General features: G+C 36.0%; 1 protein-coding gene across 5 annotated transcripts in view; it reads right to left on the reverse strand.

Annotated features, from left to right (window-relative positions):
• METTL21A (methyltransferase 21A, HSPA lysine) overlaps positions 1-14,226 on the reverse strand; it is an 81,868-nt gene that overhangs the window by 60,657 nt on the left and 6,985 nt on the right. For 3 of the 5 annotated variants that reach the window (XM_005202759.5, XM_005202760.5, XM_024977957.2), the window contains one exon: positions 11,239-12,941. The exons of 1 other annotated variant lie outside the window; for it this stretch is intronic. In XM_005202759.5, the coding sequence (XP_005202816.1) occupies positions 12,544-12,941 (398 nt within the window). In that variant the 3' untranslated portion in view covers positions 11,239-12,543. 5 annotated transcript variants of the gene reach the window in all.

Here is a 14,226-nt window from a genome sequence, read left to right on the forward strand (position 1 = left end):
TCTCTTCAATACTGAACACTTGTCCTTGGTTCTTAAAAATATTCTGTATTAACTATAGCTCTTCAATAGGGCAGTTGTTGCTTCTTAATTCAGTTCTGTATGTGTTCAACATTTTTGAATACATTAAAAGAAGTAACCAACTGAATGAAAAAGCATGGTATTTGATTTTAAATTAAATCAAAGTAAGTAAAATTACAAAGCTTCATTTAGTTTAGTACTAAATTTTTAGTACAAAGATGCTCATTAGTAAACCAGTTCCTTGAGTTATATAACAAGGTTTTTAAATAAATGTTTTTGTCATCACCTTCAAAAATATTTATATTGTCACACATTTACTTTAAAAGGTTTTTCTAATTAAACTGCTCCTCTTTGCACTTATACCACCAACAGGAAAGCCTTCAAGATGTTGAAGCAAAGTGATATATTTGTTTATAAAATGTTATGTGTTGTAGAAAAATGCTGATTTTAAATTGTTTCCATATTAACATACTTTAACAGTTTAGTGAATTTTTTAATGAAAAAAGTTATAAGGATATAGTTTAAAAGTACAATATTAGATATACACAAGGAAAATATTTTCTTCAGACTTATTTGAATGACTGCTGTACTACGATATTTGAATTGTCATTCTTGCAAGACCTTTTTTTGTTGTTTTCTTCCAAAAGGGATAGGGATGCTTAGCTTTCCAGTATGCTGTATATCCTTTGTTATTCTGTGAAGGAGCTACCTGTTTTACCTGACTAGAACCGTCTGTATGTATCACACATTGTTTCCAATATGACTTTTAATTACTAATACTCATTTTATTCACTAAGTTGATAAATTTAAAAGTTGCCCTTTAAAAAAATAAGACTGAGATAGATCTGAAAAATTTGAAATTGACATAATGTTAAATTATAATTTCTCATTTGAAAAGGTGTTCTTTTTTTTAAGAGTCTAGGATTTAATGTTTTATATTTAGTTATGTCATGGGTTGTTTTTAAGTTTGTTAATGTGTTAACAAAATATGCAGATGTGGGTGTTAATTATTGAGTCCATTTTGAAAAGTAAGACTTTTAATTAATATTTGTAAATGGTATTATTTTTTGTTTGTAACAAACCATTGTCTTTTTTTAAGGATGAACAGAGTTTATGAAGCCAGCATCATTCTAAGAATTGAGTGATGTAGTCTTATCTTTGGACAGTTCACCAGATTCTCAAGAAGGCTTTCAAACGACTGTAAATTTTGTTGTTTATCCTGCTGAGCTAACGGTGAAAGTTGTAGCATAAAAATTATTTGTATGCCAGCATAGATATACCATTTTCCAAAACTGGTTTGATAGAAACCAAGCAAAATCACAAATCTGTTTGCAAACCAGAATTTTTAAATGAGTCAGAATGTCAAAACTGAACATTTTAAAAGTCATAAGCTTTAGAAATGAAAATTGCTTAATATTTAGCAAATTAAATGTTTTCAGAAATCAAGGCTGTTTAATTAGCAAGTTGGTGGTCTCTTAGTCCCTGATAAATCAAGGCAATCACATCCATATTAGCTGGTTGGATTTATAAGTTACTTTGAGGATGACTGCTCTGGTTTGAAGTCAGTTAATGGTGAGGTAAGAAGTATATTCTGTTGCTAAATCTGTTTAGACCTTGGAGAGACTTGAAGATTTTCGTTTATACAGATAGAAATTAAGCATCTTTTGTGAAGACTTTTTTTTTTTTAAGAGAATTGGGAAAAATGTGTTTGTTTTTAAGCATGCAACTTTGAGAATCTTTGTTAACAACGTAATTTTTAAAAATCTTACAGCCAAGAATATATGTGGCCACATTATAAATGTTTTTTGTCTTCATATTGGCCAAAAGGGAATAAAACTGTCATCATAGGAATCTGTACATATGCTACTGATTTGCCTAGAAAATAGCAAGTTTGGTATTGCTCACTTTGCAAATATAGGGCCATGTGGCACTTTTATCTATAGGACAGATTAATTCTAATAAAAATGAAGTGGGAGGGGTTTATTTTTGATATATTGCTCTTATGAGTTTTTAGGCTTTGATAGTGTTTAACTGAAAAGTGGTTTAGAAAGGGCTAGATCCAATGTGTTCACATTATTAAACAGAATTGATACCAGGTGTAATTTTTAAGTTCATTCTTTTTCAAACTCAAGTACCATATTGGCAACCATAATATTGTCATAGGTGCTCTATTCATTTAGATATTCTTGGGGGGATGGCATTTGTATAATACATGTGTACATATATATATACATACAGTATATATCTGAGGCTCTGAGAGCTCTTAAGTCAGGAATGCTAAGTATTATAGTATATTGAGGTCAGATGAAATTTTACATTTTTGCGTGATCTATTGCATCCCTTTTGGTAGTTTCTTGGACTGCATTACTCCAGCACTCATGATGGATTTTTTTATCTGCTAATTTCCTTTTTTTTTAATTGTTAATTTTATTTGACTTGATACTTTTAAACATGTTACTAGTCACTTGAACCACCACCACAACCACCACCACCCCCAAAAGTATTTGGTTTTTATGCTTTGTCTCTGGCAGCTATAACAGTGGTGAGAACATTTTGAAGATAGCTTCTAAAAGGTACCACTGATTTTTTCAAAAATCATCCTGGGGGAAAATTTTTGGTGTTTTCATTTGAGCAGGGATTTTTGTCAGAAAATACACTTAGATGGTAAGTCAGCAGCAGTGCTAGTATCTGAAAGCACAATACCAGTCAGGCAGGCTGTCCGATCAGAAGTCATCTGGCTGAGGTTTATCTCTGTCTCTCAGGCCTAATCCCTGATCCTTTTGACCATTTAGGGTGACATGTGGAATCATACAAAGGCTTATTAGGAAGATACAAGTTTGTTTAAACCAGGATGCTTTTACTTACTTTAAGTGACTTCAATCTAGATTTCTTATTTTCATTTCTAATATTTTTAATTCTGTGATCAGCTTTAGTCAGCTGTCAGCATAAATTGGTCTCTTTATTTTGAAGATCAGAAGGTTGGCTGCTTCATTTTTCAGGATTAAATAAGGCTGACATCTTAAAGTTAAAATTTTGAATTAAAGTAGGTTCCAAAGACACTTGTTACACACCATTTCATTTTTTTCAAGAGGCTCTATTTGTTGCCTTTGTAACCCTGAAAACTGTGGGTATATTGTTTCCCATTGACTTAATACAAAAGTTGTATATTTATTTGGATTATATTTACGTTATATTCTTTGTAAATGTTTGGTGTAACTTGCACTTTTAAAACGACCCTGTTTGGGGTATTAGCAAACTTGAGAAATTCCCTCATCAATTGTCATCTGACTTTTTATGTCTTTCTCCTCTCTTCAAATCATGTGTCTTTTTTATGGAAGCTTTTCATTGATTAAAATATTTTATTTAACACCTAAATGCTAGCCTTATAAATAGCTGTAAAAAGAGGAAAATAAGGAAATTAGACTAGCTCAATTAATTTAAAAATGGGTTCAAACCCTATCTAATTCTCTTTCATCATGAATAAAGATAGTAGGAAATACAACTCAAGTGAATAAATACTTATTTCCAATTTTAAATGAGATTCTGTCCTCACCCCAACAATACTATCTATAGGATCCTAAGATATCCTTGAATTTGTGCAGAACAGTGAAAGACTTCAAGGTAATTAATTATTGTTGTCATGGAGAACACGTAATAATTTGATTAACTTTTTCACTTTAAATTGTCTTTGTTAACATAAAAAATAACTGTCTAAATTTGACTGGTTTCAGATGAGAGGAAAAGTGAGGTGTGCTTATAGTAAGCCTATAGGTGAAGAATTGTGGGATAAATTTGTTCACTCAGTTGTACAAAGCACAACTAGAACTTTTTGTTGGATGGCTTACATACATCTTGAATACTTTTAATGTTGATGTGTTGACTTTTTTTAAGTTGACTGCACAGTCACTGTTTGTACTAGGAACTGGTTTCCTTGACTGTCTAGAATCAACGGCTGAGAGAGGCACTAATCCCTGAGGGGTTGAACATATCATGGAGCTGAGTCAGTATGGAAGAATTTCAAATCAATCAAACAGGGTGCTGCAGTTCCATCTGTCTCATCTGCTGATGATAAGTTCTTATTGATGAGTGAATGTAGCTTAAGCCTTTGTATGTGTCCTCAGGGGGCAGACAAACTTTAAGAGGGACCAGATAACATTTGAATGGAGGAATTATATTTCAGGTGTTTTAGCTTGAAATTTATTTTTTAAAAAAATAAAAATAGAAAAAAAAAAAAGAAAGAACAAAGCCTGTGAAGCAATTTGATACTATAAACAGGCTGAGTTGTTTAGCACAGAGAGAAAATATTGACCTGTCTGCATTCTGGTACTGTACATACAGGTCCTAGTTGGGTAAAACACGATACATTTTGAGTTATTCTCACCAGCAAGTAAAAGTAAAGTGAATATTCTTCAGTAAGTGTCTTTTGAAAGGGTCAAACTATAGGAAATGCAAATTTTACCTGCTTTATACAGGCATTATTTAATACTTGCCTATAGAAGTATGGCATTTCTAAGCTGGTGTCTGAGGAGCATCTCAGATGTGAGAGTAAATCTAACATAGTTCAAAAATTGGTAAGGGAGGAAGAAAATCCCTGCAGATGATGACCTTAGTCAGCTGGCCAAGTGAAACGATCTGTCATTGTGTTTGGGAGGTTTTATTTTCTTACGTTTTTAAAATTGAATTGGTATATGCTTTATAGACATTGTATTTTTATCCAGGTGCCACTCCAATCTGTGTATGTAATAAAATTATTTATATTAAAATTGGGAAATAATCCGTGAGTATAGATGAGGATGGCAGAGAAGAGTGCTCGTTCGCAGTTTTCCATGTAAAGTCCCTGACTAGTTTGTCATGTCAGTTGTCATCCCCACCCAAAAAAGGAATTATTTCTAACCTAGCTGTATCACTTGAAACTTTAGAAACAAAGTAATCAGGGAAGTTTCTAGAGAGAAAGGTGTCAGGTTTTTGGTTTTGTTTTGTTTTTCCTTGAGGATTGGGGTCAAGAATACCTCCCCCCAAAACTGTCAGCACAAAACAGGGTATTGACTTTTAACTCTGATGTTGCTATTGGAGTTGAATACTAAATAAGTAACTATAGTGAGGAAAATACATTTCTAATAAAATTCCCTACATTCTAGAAGCATCCCTGTTTTAATTTTTTTTTTTTTTTACCTAAATCTTTTTGTGCTTTGTGTAAAAAGAAAAAATGTACTGAGTTATAATGCATTTTATTAACACTATGTACATATTAGCTGCTTTGTGTTCAGAATGGTAGCAATTGCTTTGTATATTAAAGTAATCCTTGTGAATTTGTGAAATATTGTCATAAAGTGCTTTTTCTTACTGTAATCTTTGTGGTATCAACTGTCATAATGCCCTTTTTACACAAACATTTATGTGCTGTCACATAAACATGCTTTTAAAAACTCTCTAAGTCTCTCTTTTTGGGATGGGATCATCTACATTGTGGTTTTCCTAGGTGTGTTAAGCAATATTTTGTGGACTTGGTTTATTTTGTTAAATGGCAAAAGTTATGCTAGAATATATCACAAGCTTATGTTGCACAGCAGCAGAAAACTAACTCAAACAACATATCTTTACTTAATTTTACTGTATTCCTGGTTTTTAGCACAATATTTCTTTTTTCAGCAAAATTAATGAACAGTGCCTTTTTTAGGATTTAGAGATGTTACTGCCCTGTTGAGACAACCGATGGGAGACATACGGCCAGCTGTGTTTAATGTCTCAAAATGCATGTTTGCATTGGAAGGATAAGAACAGATGGATCTATTGGGTCTGCTTGTAATTCTAAAGTTCTGTGATTGCATAAAATGGAAGGAAAGGGGAGGAGATGTGGTTAATCTGCTCTTTACTTAAAGCTCAAGAATAAAAGATTCTCTCCTGTACTATTGATTCAATTTCTGAAAATTAGCAGTTGCAGTCTACAGGGCCTTTAAAAATTGCCATGTTGTTTAAGCCTGTTATATCTGCCATTGTATTGAAAGAAATACATGAGTTTTATTCCTTTCTTCTTCTACAAAGAGTGACCACATAATGTACAGACAGACATTTTTGCGAGGGAAAGGGTGAGGTGTAAGCCAGGACTATGATGAGCTAACTGGGATTTACGGTGACCTTCCTTGTCAGCTGAGCTTAGGTGCTTGGATCTCCAGTAAAAACGAAGAGTGCCTATCCTCTCCATCCACAACTTGCTGTCACTTGCTTATTTCACAAACACGTACTTGTTGAGAACACAGTTCAGGGCACTGAAAAGTTCCTGTCTTCAAGAAACTAAGACACACAGCCAAGGAAACAATTGTAACACATTAATACAATTTGAGTCCTGAACTCTAGACTCATATTTGTCATCTGTACTCCGACTGCAAAATAGAGGTCCAAACTGAACTTTTAATTTCTCCTCTAAATCTATTGTCCCTTAAGCTGGTTCTTCTCCATCTGGAAGGTGACACCATTATCCACTAAGCTGCCTTGAATCAGGGTTGTCCTTCCCTCTTCATTTTAATTTCTCCACAACTTAAGCACATTGACCATACTAGGGCTTAGAATGCTAGTGAGGGCCTAACAAGAGAGAAGGTAATTTGAGTTTGAATGTGACTTTTGTTCTTGAGGTGCAAATTCATAAAACATCATTTTGAAGTGTGCATTCATAATGTATTACCACCACCTATATCTAGTTCCAAAACTTTGATCACTCCAAAGAAATGCTGTACTCAAATAAGAATCATTCAGTTTTCCCCTCCCTTCAGCCCTTGACAACCACCAATCTCTGTAGATTTACCTGTTCTGGATATTTCACATTATCATACAATATGTGACATTTTATGTCTGGCTGCTTTCAGTTAGCCTGCTGTTTTTGCAGTTCCTCCACATTGTAGCATTTATCAGTACTTCATTTCTTTATGGCCCAGTAATATTCCAATGTATATATATGCCACAGTTTGTTCATCTGTTGTGCCTGTTTTGTTCCCACTTTGGAGCCATTGTAAATGATGCTTCTGTGAACATTCGTGTGCAAGTTTGGTGTTTGAGTGCTTGTTGTCAACTTTTGAAGGGTATATACATCTAGGAGTGGAATTGCTGGGTCACATAATTCTGTGAGTTAAATTCTGAGGAACTGCCTCAGTGGCTGCACCATTTTCCATTCCCACCAGCGATGCAGAAGTGTTCCAGTTTCTCTACATCCTGGCCAACACTTGTTTACTTTTTGGAAAAAAAAAAATAGTAAAGCCGTTCTTATGGATGGGGAAGTGGTATCTTACTGGGGTTTTGACTTGTAATTCCTTAATGATTAATGACACTGAACGTCTATTCATGTGTTTCTTGGCCATTTGTATATCTTTGGAGAAGTGTCCAATTTCATTGCTTGGCTTTTTCTTGAGTTTCGAGTTCTTTATATATTCTGGATACTACATCCTTATCAAATAATAGGATTTTGCAAATATTTTCTCCTGTAACTTTTCTTCTCATTTTCTTGATAATGTCCTCATTCTAATTTTTTAACTTAGTTTTTTAAAGTAATAGTATATTTGGAAAAAAACAGTACAAATGGGTGAGTTTATCCTTTTAGTGACAGTCTGTCACTAAATGTACACACACATGTAAATCTTTTCTCTCCTTGCCTCTTTTTTATAGATGGTGCTTTATTCCTCTGAATGTGTCTTGGCAATAGTTGTATTTCACCACATGTCTATCTACCTCAGTCTAACAGGTGTGAAGTATCCCATTGTATAGATACAACACAGCTTATTGAACTAGTACTCTCTTTCTGGACATTTAGTTTGTTTGAAACTGCTGACTGTTAAGATATACACAAGTTAGTATAGATGTATATACAAGTTAGTGTATCTCCAGGATAGATACCAAAAAGTGGAAACTTATTAAGTATAGTTTTCTTCATATTTCGAGGTGGTTTGCCAAGCAGTATTAAGAAACTGCTAAGTTAATTTTAAAATGTCGTATTCATTAGTATTTTTTATGTCAAACTTCACAGTCTCTCTTCTCATAAATATTCAGAGAAAAATTAAAAGTAGCAGACTAGCTTAAGGTTAGTAGTCCTCATTTCTGTTTTACTGTTTTCCCTTCTAATCTTCCTGAGCAACAGTTGTCCTCAGCTAGGGAGCATGTGGTGATGCCATCTTTTTAGTGTTAGATTTTAACCCTTCTCTGGTTGGAAGAAGAGCATAACGTGATTTTAAAGCAGAAACTTCTGAGCTAAGAAGTCCTCGATTTTTGAAGTGAGAGAGCCCTGAGGACTGCCCTGCTTTTTTCCTGGCAGCTCACGTCAGTGGTGAGAGAAACCAAATCTCCAGTTTCGAACAACATGGAAATATACTCACTATAGCGTCTCACCTTATTCTTGTAAAGCACTTGAAAATGCTGCTCCTGTCTCAGCAGAGGTTGTGGGAGCCATAACATGACTTTTTCTAACACTAAATCACGTGTGTATTTCACCAACTATACCCAGGACCTCTTATCAGCTCAGTTCAGTCCCTCAGTCGTGTCTGACTCTTTGCGACCCCATTGACTGCAGCACGCCAGGCCTTCCTGTCCATCACCAACTCCCAGAGTTTACTCAAACTCCTGTCCATTGAGTCAGCGATGCCATCCAACCATCTCATCCTCTGTCCTCCCCTTCTCCTGCCCTCAATCTTTCCCAGCATCAGGGTCTTTTCAGTGAGTCAGCTCTTTGCATCAGGTGGCCAAGGTATTGGAGTTTCAGCTTCAACATCAGTCCTTCCAATGAATATTCAGGACTGATTTCCTTTAGGATGGACTGGTTGGATCTCCTTGCAGTCCAAGGGACTCTTACCAATAGTGCACTAAAAGTGATTTTTAAAGGAATCTTATTAATAAATTGTTTCAATTCCCTGGCAAGTCCAGTGGTTAAGATTCTGCCCATTCATTGTCAAAGGTGTGGGTTCCGTCCCTTGTCAGGGAACTAAGATCCCACAAGCTACATAGTGCAGTCAAATAAGAAATTTAAAAAAGTGCTTGAATTTTAAGAACAGTATCTTAAATTGTTATTTTTGTTTCTTGATTTTAAAAATGACTGAAAATCATTTGCTTCCATCAACCACCATAAACTAAAGGCATAGATTAACCAGAAATGATGTTGGAACTGAATCTTTTATATAAGTGCATAACAATTTTGTTACTGAGAATACACTTTACATTTTGATATCGCTGAGAATAGGTAATTTAGTAAGGTAACTGATACGTAAAGGAATATTTATTTTTCATGAGTATATATTTATTGAACAACTTTTATGAAGAGGACACTGTTAACACTTGAAATATAAAATATGAGGTACAGTCCTTGCCTTGCTGGAGCATAAACTGTACTTGGAGAGATGATGAAACATTTCAGACAACGTTACTCTGCCCTCGGTTTTCAATCTAGTGTTCAGTTCACTTAGATAAAGTTTTTTGATCAATTATAATTGTGATCCTTGAGTACAAAGAATAAATGTACTATTAGAAGCTGTTAGAAACCATGGCTTCAGATGGTTCTGTCATGAACTAAAGCAAGATATCCTTAAGAGGGATCTTAGAAATCAAGTGGACTTTAGAGTTTTAGTTCTAAAAACCTGATGTATATTTTAACTGAGCATCTTGGCATTTGATTCTTTTTCTTTTTTTAATATAAATTTATTTTAATTGGAGGCTAATTACTTTGTAATAGTGCATTGGTTTTGCCATACATCGACATGAATCCGCCACGGGTGTACACGTGTTCCCCATCCTGAACCCTCCCTCCCACCTCCCTCCCCATACCATCCCTCTGGGTCATCCCAGTGCACCAGCCCTGAGCACCCTGTCTCATGCATCGAACCTGGACTGGCGATTCGTTTCACATATGATAATATACATGTTTCAATGCCATTCTCCCATATCATCCCACCCTCGCCCTCTCCCACAGAGTCCAAAAGACTGTTTTATACATCTGTGTCTCTGGCTGTCTCGCATACAGGGTTATCGTTACCATCATTCTAAATTCCATATATATGCATTAGTATACTGTATTGGTGGCTTACTTCACTCTGTATAATAGGCTCCAGTTTCATCCACCTCACTAGAATTGGCATTTGATTTTAACTGGGAAAAAAAAAGTTACTGATACCCACTTGGCTGTTAACCACATAACAGTTTAAGAAACCGAGCAATGTGAGAATCAAGGCTTCGGCCAGTAGGTCTAGAGGAGACTAGATTTCTATCCTTGAGGACAAAATAAGCACACTTTAAAATGCATATTTATAGAATAAATTAATCCTTTTCTCAGAAATAAAAAGTCGCAACTCTGTTGACATTTATAGTGGACCAGATATATTCTTACACCCCCTCCCTCTGTACACACCCCTGAAGCACTCATTTCCCAGCTTCTGGTAACATCGGTGGCTGATGGCGCTCAGCTGAGTCTCTCAGGAACTGTCTCCACCCCAAAGTTAAGCCCCTTGGATCCAATGACTGACTACACAAGGATGTAAGTCCCACCCCCTTACCTCAACACCCATTTTCTGGCCACCCCAGCTCTGAATTCTGCTGAGGGCTTTCCCACCTGCATCCCAACCCAATTTCTCCCTCTTTCCCAATCCTGCTACTTTTATTCCCTCAGAGGTGTTGTTCTTGAAAGCATTCTCATTTAAACTTTCCAAACCTTAACCTTCAACCCTGAGTCTATTTCCCTAGGGAACTGGACCTGTGCCATTTTGAACCAAAAGCCAAAAAAAAAAAAAAAAATGACTTGATTTTCACTTAGACAGCCGAGCTATTGCTGGTGAATTTTTCTCACCTTTTCTTCTATTTGTAGGACAAGGGGAAAAAATTACCTTCCACTTTTTCTGATTCTTAATGTTTTACAGAAACATAAAAGAACCCAATAACAGCCTCACTTGGTGGTGCACCCAAGCACTCTAGTGCCCCCCCCACCCATACCCAGACATTCTCAGAGCTCTCTCCAGAGTCAGGGATGTTCAAGCAAAGGAGCTGAACTCCAATCAATACATTCATTTCTAGTAACAAACCTAGATGGGGTTGGCCTTTCATTATAGTGTTAATATTGCAGGGCTTTTATTTTACTTTTTAAAGATGTTCCAGGCCCATGGTACAGTACTGGCATTTTATGGATTCGGTTATCTGTGGACATTTCCATTTCATGTGCATTTATCAGAACTGTGTTGAACTGGCACATCACAATCCTCAGAACTTTAAATTCATCTTTATTAAAGTAAAACCTCTATCTAAACCTCTATTTAAAATATGACACATCCAAAATAGTCATTAAAAGTTAAGAGGGAGGAGGTCTTGTTTGTAATGTTTTACAAAGAAATCTATCTCTAGTACGAAACATCATACTGAAATTATAATATTCTTGTGGTCTAAATGTTTAAGCTGTTGTTTAAGCTTTTACATTGTGGGGGTAAAAAACAAAAGGCCAGGGTATGTGTGTGACTTCATAACGTCTATCAAAGGTAATCATAAAACAATGTAGCAATCAATCAATCCAAAGATCAATACCCTCTAACTGTAATTCATTCAACAAATATTTGGTTATAATATACTAGATACTGGGGAGACCATAATGAAAGAGGCAGAGGCATTCCTGGCCCCCCAAGAACCATACAATCTTCTGGGGCACACAAACATTGAATAAACAATTATAAGTGCAATGTGGAAGGAGCTGAGACGGGGAGTTAACCTCCCATGGAGGGATGAGGTCTAAAACTTTTTCTTTTACTGTCATCCTGTGCATCATGAGGAGGCAGGGAAAGCCTACAAAACAACATTTGAGAAATACAAAAACATTCGAGAAAGGGTAAAGCTGAAGGGAGATACTACAGCTTTTGATTTGAAGAAGATAATCTATTCCCAGCACATAGAGGTCTAAGATTTTAGGAGCTTACCAAAAAGTAACTAAAATTTTATTTTTATTTACTCTTTTGTTTATATACCTAAATGTGAAATTATACCAAAAATGCATATGAGACCTCAGAAAACTCACATCCTAATCTTTAGTAACCAAAAGTACTTAAGGCCTAAATACATCAGACAAAAGATTTCAACAGTATTAACAGATCAAGGAACGTACATTAAACTTCTTGTCTTATAAAATTAGACAACTGGGATAAACATATGTCTTACAATGTGTTTTAAATGATTTGCATCACCTAGCCTCACCAAAACAAGTTCTTTATACCAACCCTTCATCAGAGCATCGATGAAAATTGTTTATTGAGAGGCAGTATATGGGATACAGAAAAAACACAAACCAAAATCTCACACTTTGCTTTCATGTTAACTGAATTTCAGAGTTAGTAATATATAACTAAAGAAGTCACAGCTATGGGACGAAGTGCTGCTTTGTTTTACAACTGCACATTTGCTTTGTCTTTTGAGAACCTTTGGTTAAACTTGTACCGCGGGCTACTTTATTACATATGATTATATTCCCCATATAAGACCTTAATTGATACACTCAGTGACAACATTCTTATAAATTAGAACCAATTATAAGTCCTCTCTCAGGCATCTCCTCTGTGCTTTGTAAATATGTACGTCTTTTTCAGAATCATAGTGAACCTTACTCACAGTAAATTGCCTCTCCAGCATTGCTAAAAAGTTGTAATCCCGTTCATAGCGAATTCGGCAAGCTAAAAGAACCACAGAGTGGTTGCTACAGAGATGCTCCAATGTTTGAAGAAGATCTGTGAATGTTTCTTCTAAATATATGATATCAGCTCCAAGTATCAGGTCAAATTCTCCAGGTGAAAAACGCCCCAAATTTTGTCCCCAAGTCAGCTCCTTAACAACAGCTTTAGGCTGGATATGGGGTGGTAAATTGGCTTGAACGTTTGATTTAAGAAACTCTAATGCTACTTTTCGATCCGTGATAGTCACATGAGCACCTAGAATGTGGGACAGAAAGTAATGCGCACATCAGTACCATTAACAAGGAGAGGGGTCAAGTTAAAAAGCAGGGTGAGCGACTCTACACATTTCACCTAATACATCAGAACAGTGGCCAGAAGCTCCTCCTCTAGTGCCTGCGGGTAAACATGAACCTTCTGTTCGCCTCTATGACTTCTCACTGTTTGCAGAAGTTACGCCTATTACATACAAAGTCCCCAAGTGATAAGCTAGCTGATGCTTCTGAATTCTGCAGGCAGAAGTGGCCCACCCTCCATAGGTGTCTACCATTACACTTCATTCCTTAGGGTACCATCTTCAAGTCAGTAGGCTTCAGGGCAGAATGGAAGCCAAAGATGAAAAATCTGGGCGCAATTGATTATGAAGACAGCAAGATACTTTTAAACACAGAAAGGCTCCTTTCTGGGGCTAAAGCTTTAAAAAGAAGCATGGAAAAGATTAACTGGCTGCTAAGAAATTTCAATCTACCTCTACTTATGCTGTCAGGAAGCAGCCAATCTATATGCAATCATTCAATTTACATATAATTACGGAAAAATGATAACATTAAAAATCACAAGATTGTATCACAGTCCTGTAGGTGAAATAATGTTCTCTGTGTGCTAAGTTTCTACAAGCAATGTGTAAAATAAAGGAGGCAGTATTGTATTAATCTGTTTCTTGTGGGTTGTTTACAATGAACTAAGAGATTCAACTTTTTGAACCAGTATGGCGGAGAGAAGTCTGAACTGGTAGTTAGCCTTCAGGTGAAGCAACTACATAAGGTCAGCCCTGAAACACCTCATCTACACTGCATTAACACTATTATACACATAATCCTGCTTGGTTTTAACCCTGTAACTTCTAAAACATAAACATTACACTTCATTCTTTCATAAATTACTTTTCATCTGTACCCTCCAGTCTGCAGTCTTCATGGGCAATCCCCCAGAGGATCCCAGCACAGCTGCTGGCAGCACCATTTCCGTACAGTTTATACTGAAGGTTTCTTATCTTGACATATAGCGTATTAGAGTATATAATTCCGTTGGACATGTGACTCAGTCCTGAGTGTGATACTGTGAAAATGTGCAAGTTGACAGATGCATGCACCTATCACTGTTGCTAGACAGAATGCTGCCTGGTGAGTAGAATTCAGTGATACTTTCCATCTCTCCTGGTAACAAGCCTTTCCTGCTTTGACCTAGAACTTTACCTCTGGACTTCCTAACAGTCTACAGAGCACTCTGCTGTCAGCACTGGAGTGATGTGGTTTTCCATATG

Source organism: Bos taurus, chromosome 2 (assembly GCF_002263795.3).
Source record: "Bos taurus isolate L1 Dominette 01449 registration number 42190680 breed Hereford chromosome 2, ARS-UCD2.0, whole genome shotgun sequence".
Taxonomy (NCBI): domain Eukaryota; kingdom Metazoa; phylum Chordata; class Mammalia; order Artiodactyla; family Bovidae; genus Bos; species Bos taurus.